The sequence below is a fragment of the Helianthus annuus genome, chromosome 1 (assembly GCF_002127325.2).
Source record: "Helianthus annuus cultivar XRQ/B chromosome 1, HanXRQr2.0-SUNRISE, whole genome shotgun sequence".
Classification (NCBI taxonomy): Eukaryota; Viridiplantae; Streptophyta; class Magnoliopsida; order Asterales; family Asteraceae; genus Helianthus; species Helianthus annuus.
Genome location: NC_035433.2, coordinates 20,177,852 through 20,189,410, shown reverse-complemented (window position 1 = coordinate 20,189,410; position 11,559 = coordinate 20,177,852). Strand labels below are relative to the sequence as shown.

The window sequence follows — 11,559 nt, the reverse complement described above, 5'->3', positions numbered from 1 at the left end:
CGAATGATCTTCTCCTTACATAGAATCTCTGCCTGCTGCTTAGATAACCAATCCATGCCGATGACGATGTCGAAACTACCCAGAACTATAGGAATAAGATCTATCGAGAAGGTCTGACCCGCTAGAACGATGTTACAACCCTTGACTACATGCGTGGCTTCTACACTCTTACCATTTGCTAGTTCTACGACATGTTTGGTGTTTAGAGGTGTTGGTGTACGTTTTAACAATTTACCCATTTTCAAAGACATATAACTCGTATCCGCACCCGAATCAAACAAAACGGTAACATAGATATCGTCGAGAAGAAACTTACCCATAACGACGTTGGGATCATTTCTGGCATCACCCTGCCCCAACACAAATGCACGACCCCTTGCTTCATTGCCGTTGTTGTTCCCACCGTTGTTGTTGTTGTTGCCATTGCCCTGATTGTTGTTATTGTTGTTGTTGTTGTTCTGGTTCCTGTTCAGCTGAGGGCAGTGCCTTTTGAAGTGACCCTCTGCACCGCAATGAAAGCACCCTTTGTTGCCCTGTTGTTGATTCTGCTGTGCTGGTGGCTGCTGCTGATTCTGATTCGCAGGCCGAGGGCTTCTACAATCTTTGGCCTCATGACCCATCTTGAGGCATCTTTGACAGCGACCCTTGTTACACTGGCCACTGTGGTGTCTGTTGCAGGTGTTACACTTTGGAAGGTTCCCTCGATATCCACCCTGCCTGTGGCTACCTGAAGATTGCTGACCGGGACTCTGATAACTGTCTGTCTTTCGCTGCTGAACTTGTGACTGCACTGAAGCTGATCCCTTGCTAGAATCCCCATCCCATTTTCTCTTGTTTTCACTGGGAGTAGCAAGTGTAGTAGCAGTGGTAGCGGTAGCAGTAGCGTTGATACGTTTAGGCAGTCTGTTTTGATCCACTGCCTGATCTGTGATACGATGAGCGAGGCGTTGAATAGCCTGGATGTTGTCTAGATTAGCCGATGTCACATGGCTCTGAATTCTGGTGCTAATCCCTTGAGGTACAACTCGATGCGCTTGTATGGAGGGTCCGCCATAGTTGGACACAGCACGGCCAGCTCGTTTGACCGTTTAGTATAAGCTTCGATTTCTGACCCAACCATTTTCAAATGATACAACTCGTCTTCTAACTTGTGAATGTCTTCACGTGTGCAGTATTCCCTTTTTATCAGTTCCTTGAAGTCATTCCAAGGGGTGGCGTTAGCAGCTGCCAACCCTAAGATCTGCATCTGTGCGTTCCACCAAGTGAGCGCAATCCCTTCAAGTGTGCCAGTGGCGTATTTCACCCTGCGAGCCTCAGGGCATTCACACATCTCGAACACAGACTCGAGCTTTTCAAACCAGTGGAGGAGTCCAACCGCTCCTTCAGTGCCACTAAATGTGCTAGGACGACAATCCATGAAGTTCTTGAAAGTGCAGACGGGCTGCTGAGCGTGTTGACCTGCTTGAGCAGCTGCAAGTGCCGCAGCAACTTGTTCATTAACGAAAGCCGTCAACTGGGCTTGGGTCATGTTAATTCGTCCGGCCATTGATCTTCACATCAAAGGCAACATAAGTTAGAAAGGTTCGCGAATAGTGCGATGACAGAAGAGTGTAAGCACATAGGTGTTCTCAAGCAATAACAAGTAATGAGCAGTGTAATCTAAGCATACTACGAGCAAAGTTCTATGTAATTCTAGCATGTAGGCAATAAACATAAACCTTATTACCTAGGATGTCGAGTCTTGCACGTGGAGCGAAGCGTCGTTGTGGATCGTTGAGAGCACTGTTCTGGTTATAGTCTGGTTTTAATAAAAACGTTTTCCCATATTAAAACCAAGTTCTCTATAACCAATGGCTCTGATACCAATCTGTCACACCCCCAAAATCCACCTGCGGAACATCACCGCTTGGGAGCGTGACTGACCAGGATCAAGCCACCAATCATATAGAACCATGTATAAAGTAAAAGTAATTGTATTAAACCAAACCCATCCATATGAAAGGTGTTCCAAAACATAAGTATCATATCAAAGTTTAGCGGAAGCAAATGCATAACAGCCCAATCATAAATAAAGTGTGTATTTGTCAAAATTTTCAAATCAAAGTAAACACGATCCTTGTCCACAACGACCGCGCCTCCCTGTGCAAGCTCCAAGTACCTAACGTCCTGCAAGGCATGTAACAGAGGATCAATAACTAGTTGAGCGAGTTCACAGAAAGTAAATGCGTAATAGTAAGTTCATGAGTATCAGGTGGCTCTACTGGGCCGATATTGGTTTCTATTGGTGGGGGCTTCCCATGTTATTTATCCACTAGACTATGCGTAACCATAAGTGTTCTTCACAACCGAGAACAGTAGCGCGTATGGGGTTTACGTAGGTTTTACGTAAGTGTCCTTCACAACCGAGGATAGGAGTACGCGGGGGTTTACGTAGGTTTTACGTAAGTGCCTGACACAACCGAGGCAGTAGTGAGTATAATAAGTTCACGTAGGTTTTACGTGAGTATCCTTCACAACCGAGGATAGCGAGTGGCATAAGTATACGTAGGTTTTACGTATGTGTCCTGCACAACCGAGGACGATGGTATGGTAGTCTAGTAGTAGTGTATGTACGAATCTCATCAATCACATTCCTTTAATCCCATTCCCAAGCCCTTGGGAATCCCATGCCTTAGTAAGGGTGTGAACTCACCTTGGTTTGCTCGGTATGCTATGCTCTAGGGTTTAACAATTGTCTAAGTCCGTTACACACGACCTAGGATACATTGCACATACTTGACGTAAGTATATAAATTCAATTAGGGTTTACAAGTCTTGGTGTTCAATCGACTGTGTGTGATAATTGATTACATACTGATCTGACATGGTTTGCACATAAATACAGTAATATACAGCAATTGCAGCAACATATGGTATCATATCATGCATAACAGAGTACAGTTAACACTTAGCAGTTAACAGGGTTAATCAGCTTGGCTTAACAGGGATTCATATACTTTTTATACGTAACGCAGTCGACACACATGTTTAACAGGGTTATCTGGTTTAACAGATCCAATAATAAGTAACACACAATTCATGACTTTATTTTGATCATTACACAAAGTCGGACAAATGCCATAACACTTAAAAGGTCGGACAAGTGGCCATTGCCTTCACAAGGTCGGACATGGGGGGTTCCTTTGATTAAAAGTCGGACTAGGGTGGTGGGGGCTTAAAGTTCGGACTAAGTGAACAAGAGTTAAAACTCGGACCATGTGTGTGAGGGGGGGGGGCTGCCCTGAAACCCGGACATGGGGGTTTCATTTCACAAGATCGGACAAAGGGTTTTAGGCCAAAAAGTCGGACCTAAGAGTCTTGTTACAAAGGTCGGACAACAATCACAAACACCAAACTCGGACTCCCCAAGTCCAAACAAAAGTCGGGCCATCACAAATGTTTAAAACTCGGGCCCTCACAAATGTTTAAAAACTCGGACAAAGTTAACAAGGCAGAAACTCGGACCTTCATGATTAAGAGAATCGGACATCATGTGAAATCATCGGACAACACACTTATAATAAACATCGGACAACAATACTTATAGTAAACGTCGGACTATAGGTGATTATGCATGAAACTCGGACCCATGAGCTTGTTTAAAAGCTCGGACATCATGCGTAGTCTTCAAATAATTCGGACACTTGGTGTATTTGTTTAAACTTCGGACTATATCATGTCATTAACAAAACTCGGATATGTTATGCATTTCACATGAAATTCGGACAAAGTCATAAGACGTGAAACTCAGACAAACAATTTCTCATACGATCATTGTGATTATAACAGTTACGCTTTATACATATTAACAGTTACGTTCTATAGTTCATGTAATCTGGAAACCCTAATTCATGTATACAGAGTGCAGATTTCATAAGCAATCAATCAACGATTATAACAATCATTCGGTGAACAATCTTATCGCCATACAACTAATCATTCATCATATCACAATAATCAACATCAATTGAAAACACAGAACCATCATATGATAAACTAGGGTTTTCAAGAATTACAAGAATCATGCATTGCTAATAATCAAACCATCAATAAACAATGATTACACAATTACCTTGAATGGTTCTAGAGAAAAAGAGGAATCGAAAGTGATGAATGCCTTGTGCCAATGATGGTGGTGATGATGATTGCTAGGGGATTAGAGGATTGCAAGTACGTGTTTTGTTTTGTGTGCAAATGATTAGTGAAAAGGGATTAGGGTTAAGTATCTCTAGGATTTCACTAATTACCCTCTACCTCCCTAAGTATCATATTTTACACATGTACACCATCTCATAACAACTTCATAGTTTCACCACCAAGTTTACATATTTGACAAGTTTATCACAATTAACACATAACCATGCACAATCACACAATACACTTCATTGTAACAAAACGTATAAAATTCCATAGCAACTAATTGTGTAAATAATCAACTAAACAATACAAGAACGTGCAATAAATGCGAAATAGAAATCTTGGAAATTCGAGTTGTCACATATCATACCCTGGTCCTGAGTAATGTGTCGTTCAACGCCTGTATCCATGAACTTTGTGGGGTCTGTTTGATTCAGATGCATAGCGGTAAAAGCAGCTTGGAGATCCAACAGGCACAAGGCATTGTACCCGGGCTGCATGTGGCCTGAATGTGCTGCTGGATGCGGCTGATTTGGATCAGGCTGCTGGTACATGAAGTTTGCCTGTGGAGCGGGTGGCTGTCCCAGCTGACCAGAATAATTCTACGCAGGTTGAGTTGGATACGGGCATGGAGGTGTATTCCACCATGCCCATTGTGGGTATCCGGCTGTCTGAAAAGACTAGGAGCTGTTTGTTTGCTGCTGAAAATGGCCACCCCCACGTCCGCGACCACCGCGACCTCAGTAACCTTGCCCGCGACCCCGTCCCCGACCCCGTGTGTAGCCTGTGGGTGACGGGTTAGGGTTGTTGGAAGGCTGAGACAGTGGCTATGGATTGGAGGATGGCTGTTGTGAGGTTGGTGCCTAAGGGGGCTTTGGCGGGCAGCTTGGCGAATCATTTCATCCTGCAACATGCTTCGAGCTAAATCCCAGTCAGCGTCCTGGGCATTTATAAGAGAAGCGGTTGTGTCAAATTCTGCGGGTAGGCCACGTACGAGTTGTAAGACGAGTCAAGACTCGGTCACGGGCTGATCAACATCCCTAAGTTGACTAGCGAGATCTTTCAGCTGTAGGCAGTAATCGTATAAAGACGAACATGCTGATAACGTGAGGTTAACGAATTTGGTTTCCAGGGCAGCCGCTCGTGCTTTCTTATTGCTCAAAAAAAATCTTCTCAATCTTGGCCCAAGCGGCGCGGGCAGTCGTCTCGGTATCCAAGACTCGACCTAGTATATCATCTGAGATGGTGCTATAAATCCACTGCAACACAAGAGCATCAATTTCTTTCCAGGAGGCGTAGTCTTCATCAGTTTCAGAAGGCAGTTTGGTGTCATCGATGTGGCTGAGGACTTTACAAGCCACCGCATGCAGCTTGAACAGCTTAATCTAGGTAGAATACATAACTTTGGTGCCATCAAGAGTGCGTACTTTGGTATGGATATTTGTCACAGAATACGTCGGATGGAGAGTGGCTGCGGGTTTCTGGGATGGCTCGGCTTGATCGGATTTAGTCATGGCAGCGATCGGAAAAAAAGGAAGGGATCGGAAAAAAAGAAAGTCACCGGCTAGGGTTTTAGGGTTTGAGAAGAAAATCAGAACCGTAGCTCTAATACCATAAAAGAGTTTATGGTCAAATAATTTTCTTTGTGTTTTCATTGAATAAACAAGGCCCTTTAAATAGGCACCATTACATTAGGAAAATAGGAAGAGATATACATGGCTAAGGAAAGGATATACAATACAATAAACTAATAATTATCACAAATTTATTCCTATAATAATGGAGACATTATTATCGGCTAAGAGATAATTTCATGCCGGATTTGGTAAAAGATGATCCATGAATATGACATGTTACTCTATATTATAGGGATAGTTTTATGCATCCTTCAAAACTTATATTTACTTAAAACAATCATAATATCCAAAAAAGGGGTGTTGTGTGTGAGAAGTGTAAGAAGTGTTTTACACCCTTGGATCTAGAATCTAATGGTTGAGATTATAATGATATAATTGTAAATAACGTTTACCATTAAACTAATTAATTTTTTAGATTAAAAGTATAAAGGTAAATTTAGCATGTTTTAAATTCAAAAACTCACATGCAATGCACATGCAAGTTCTTCTCGTCTTTTTTAATGAAACCGCAACGACGAACTTAGATCTTCAAATCTATAATGGATGAAGAGGGCGAACTTAGAGCTTAACGGGCGACCACCAGCGGATCTAAAAGAAAAAAAATGCAACGTTGGTAGCGTGGGCGTCAGATGTAGAGAGAGGGGGTGTGGGGTGCCTGGTGGTGTTGGCAGGAGGTGACGGTGGCGACGGCTGGTGATGGTGCCAGGAAGTGATGACGACGAAAGTGGTTGAAAACATGGACATGCTCCATATCGTGGTGGGTTGTTGGTGACAGGATTCAGATCTGGTGGTTGTAGGTTTGATGGTGGTGGCTACTGATTTGTTTAGATAGCAAAAGAGTTCAACGTGTGTGAGTGAGTGTGTGTGTGTGTGTGAGAGAGAGAGAGAGAGAGAGAGAGGGGGGGGCGAGGAGCAAGGGAGAAAAGAGGGTAGTTATGTTTGATGTTATTTTCTTTTATTATACTATAAATAATCAAGTAAAAAGACTAAATTGCCCTTGAGTGAATAGACTTAACTGAAAATTTTAACCTTGTTAGTGCTAAAGGACGAAAGGTGTACTGAGTTTTCCAAATAAAGGATTATGACTGTAATTACTGAAGTTAAATGGCATCTATTGTAATCCGACACCAACAAAAAGGACGAAAAGTGTAATTTACCCAAAAAATTACGTTTCATTCAGATGTTTTAGTCCATGATGTTTTGTCTATGTTCATACAATGGTGTTTTACTTGTATTGTGATTCAAGGCGTGCTGTTTTAAACATCTACAAGCATTGTATTGTGATTCAATTTATGGTGTTTTAACATTTGGAATCTAGAAACATTGTCTTATGATTTGAAGTCATGGTGTTTTAACATCTAGAATGATTGTAGTGCTATTCAAGTTATGGTGTTTTAACATCAAGAATAGCAATACAATTATCCCAAGATGGTGTTAAAACACCGTGACTTGAATATCAATACAATTATTCCAAATGTTAAACACCATGACTGTGTTACGATTCAAGTCGTGCTGTTTTTGAAAATTGTATGGTGGTTTATAATATTGTTGATGAATATCAATTATTGATACGTTAAAAAATAAATAATGTCACATGTCCATAAAATTACCTTATTTCCCTTAGTCCATAAAATTAAATAATGTCATGTGCTCCATAATATTTCTCACACACTTTACCTCTTTTATAAGAAATTGAACCTATCATATGTATCTACTTTTTAAATTTATAAGAACTTGAACCTATCATATGTATCTATTTTTTAAATTTATGACATTAATACTGTTTTTAAAAGACAGCAATTTGAAGTAGGAGAAGTGAACAGGTATTTAGATAAAATAAGTGTTCAAATTCAATTACAATGAAAAAAAAAATACAACAAAAAATAAATAAAATAAAAATTAACTTTTTTTTAATCAAAAGCAATGTCGAATCAACCAAGGAAAAGTCAAACGCCCCAAGTAGCCCAATTAGCTTCACTTCCAACCCTTGGCATAGTTTGGGTCTTTGAATACATATCAACTTTGAATGTGGCACCACACATTATGCCCTCACTATCAACCCTTGAAATTGCCTTCATCTTCTTCTTTGGATGCTCAAAGCTTATCAGCCCTCCTTCTGTATGGTACATGCATCCTAAACAACATGTGCACAAAATCAAATTGTCAAACATGGATGCTTATAAACCGTTAGAACCAATCGAACCGGTTAATTTGATCAAAATCGGCTAGTTTGAGATTTATACGGTTCAGTTAAGGATTTGAAAAGCGTTTCTAAAAACCAAACTGGCCATTTATCTTTATATAGGCTAGGAGTTGGATACAAAACCAAATTTTCTAAAAAGTGTAAAAAGTCATAAAACATCAAAATTTCAACCATAAAACACACCCAAAACCCACAGATAACTCACAAAAGATATTTCATTTAACCACCATAAATAGTAGTTAAATACACCATGTAATAGACAATTTTACCCTCAATAAATAAGAGTAAGAATCCTAACCGGTTGGGAAGGGAGCAAATGACTTGGAGCAGCTAGACTTAATGGCCACCAAGTTGTCAGAAATTACCACAGAGCCATCAGCTGCTATGCCCCAGAAGAGCTTTACTTCCCCATTTGCACCCTACATATTAACATAAAGGTCAATATTACCCTTCTAGTTGTAATATTATAGGTAAAGTTTTAAAGCAACTTACAAGTGATACAAAGACAGTTTTAGACATGACATTATAGAGTATAAACCCGAAACTCCCATCAAGCTCTTTGAGAACCGAATGAGCCGGATATGGACCACGGTCTCGGAGGGTCTTGTAAGCTTGTATCACAAACATGGGTTCATTAGCTACCTTTGTTAACCCATATTGCTTGTTAAGGGTGCACAAGTTGTTTAAACCCCCCAAGAATATGCAGTAAATGTCATCCATGCTACAAAACAACCTGCATGCATATGCATATTATCAATATCAATGTCACAAAAGGCTTTCGAATTGGACACCTCTAGTATCCGCCTGACATACATACCTTTGTTGTGGTAACTGGACCTGAGAAGAAGGATCAAGAGCCAAAGAAACATCATTTCCGAACGAAATCGAGAACGCATTGGTGTAGGATTTCAAGAAATGCTTCAAGGGATGTTGATCTTGATCTTCTTCGTGTTGATGGAAAGAGGATGATGGGCTATTCAGTTCTTTTGGTGCACTCACCAACCCATTCTTGAAGACTCCCATCATGTTTTCTTGACACGAAATATATATATCTATGTGGATTGTATTGCAAAGAAAGATGATGAATAGATGTAGGATGTTCATGTGTTATTTATAGTCATCTTTCGTGGGGTCTGTTGGGGTTTGATGTGGCAGTATTATCCAAATCAAAATCAAGGATATGCAACCTTTTTGACCAACATATTCATTATTCTAATCAACATCAAAATAGAAATTATATCTGTAAATATATAAAAAAAAATACTGGAATTGATAAAATTTATGTATTATTATATTAAAGTTTTATACTCTATTTATATATCATCTAGTAAACGTTATTAAAAATATACACAGCTTTGATTTTACCAGAAAAAAAAATCAAACCAATGACATCTTTTAATATTAAATTCATTTTAAAATTAAAACTGCACAACTTTTCACATCTGTAAAATAAATAAATTTTCTGTAAATAAAAATAAGACATTTTTATGTATTTTCTAACCATTGCATTTTAGTAAAACACATTTTTGAAGTGTTTTTAGTAATTGTGTTTTAGGTAAAACACATTTTTATGTGTTTTTAGTCTATTGCGTTTTAGAGAGAACACTTTCTTTTGTGTTTTTAAGCCATTGCGTTTTAGAAATAAGACATTTTTATGTGTTTTCTGACCATTACGTTCGTGATGGATCGCGACATATGACATCGCCAACGCGATGTCTTCCTCTTTAGTCCACGAGTTCCTTGCCATTTTATGAATATGGAAACATATTATTTAGAGAGGTTTTGGTAGATAGACATATAAAATTGAGAGAGTTTGATGTCTACAGCATAGATTGAATAATAAAATGGGTTGGTTAAATAAAGAAAATTTAATTGATTATTTGAATTTGATTTTTTTTAAATATTAAATGGTCAATTTTTGGGGTGCAACGGTTAAAACATACATTGAAAACAATAATCTCTAGTGGGATTGTGGTGCTAGCTTTCGGAACCTGCCTGCCTTACCTGCGAAGGTGACGGTGGTGTTCTGACGTTGGTCCTAACCCGGACAGACCAACCCGCACAATACTCCGGATCCCCTTATAGTGAGATTTTTTTTAACACATGAGAATAATATCTATATGGTGATGATATGACGATAAGTTTCTTTAATTGATCTAAGAGCATTCATAATCAAATATTATACATCTCTATAATTACCCTAAAAAACCTTATATTTTTTCTCTCATTTTCAATTAACCATTTTCAAAAAATATAAAAAAACTTTTAGAGTTGAATAGTATCAGCTTCAAATTTAATGAGAATGGTAATTTTTTCTCTCTTTTTTCTCTCCTCACTCGTAAAATTTTACAATCACTCTCAGAAATATAAATATGTTACACTTACATAGATATAACGGATCTATTTTAAATGTCTAATCTGTTTATGTATTCAAATCTTTTTAAACAATTCAAAAGGATCCATTTTAAATGTCTAATCTGTTTATGCATTTAAATCTTTTTAAACAATTCATATATGATAAAAAAGAAACATAATGAACAGTGGATTTATTATTATTAAATTCATACAACAATTGATTTATTATTAAATTAATATTACAATTAGATTATTAAATTATTAAGAGATGAGCAAATGGTATTGGGTATAGGTACCAGTCTCAAATTTACCAAACCGGTGTATTTTTGGTACCGGTTCCGCACAGGTATTCACCGGTTTTTACCCTCAAATACCGGTGTCGTACCAATACCGACCTGTACCAAACTGTACCAAACCGTGCCATACTAGGTATATTCGGTACCGGTACCCACTTTTGGGGATTTCGGTACCAGTATTTTCGGTACCGGTTGTTAACGAGCTCATCAAATCCTGTAGCAACGCAGCAATGCAAGTAGCAAATGGTATTGGGTATAGGTACCGGTCTCAAATTTACCAAATCGGTGTATTTTTGGTACCGGTTCCGCACAGGTATTCATCGGTTTTTACCCTCAAATACCGGTGCCGTACCAATACCGACCTGTACCGAACCGTGCCATACTAGGTTTATTCGGTACCGGTACCCACTTTTGGGGATTTCGGTACCAGTATTTTCGGTACCGGTTGGTAACGAGCTCATCAAATCCTGTTGCAACGCAGCAATGCAAGTAATTGCACCGTTTAGATTACTTTTCATACACACAGTAAGTAAACTGTATTTCGTTTGAATGAGGTTTTATATACACAACAACTTATCTTGCTTTCTTTTTTGTCTTTTTCTCTAATGAATGAATTGTAGCATGTAAAATTAACTTGGATATTTTAAATATTGATGAGCAAATCGTATCAAATCCTGTAAACGAATCGGTATCGTATCGGTACCAAATTTACTATACCAAATCATTTTCGGTACCAATTTGGTACCCACCTTTTGGCGTTTTCAGAATCGTTACTTTCGGTTCGACACCGGTCTAGCACCATACCTGTATTTATTGATTTTTACATTCAAATACCATACCGTAGTGTACCGAGCATTCCCGATGCCGGTACCTAATTTCGATGATTTTCTGG

General features: G+C 38.9%; 1 protein-coding gene across 1 annotated transcript; it reads right to left on the bottom strand.

Annotated features, from left to right (window-relative positions):
- Positions 1–7,714: 7,714 nt before the first annotated feature.
- Positions 7,715–9,077, bottom strand: LOC110935353 (stem-specific protein TSJT1). Its single transcript, XM_022177761.2, has 4 exons — positions 8,834–9,077; positions 8,509–8,749; positions 8,315–8,435; positions 7,715–7,947 (listed from the first exon to the last, which is right to left on the bottom strand). The coding sequence occupies exons 1-4, from the start codon at positions 9,040–9,042 to the stop codon at positions 7,760–7,762; spliced, it is 759 nt and encodes a 252-aa protein (XP_022033453.1). The 5' UTR covers positions 9,043–9,077; the 3' UTR covers positions 7,715–7,759.
- Positions 9,078–11,559: the final 2,482 nt, after the last annotated feature.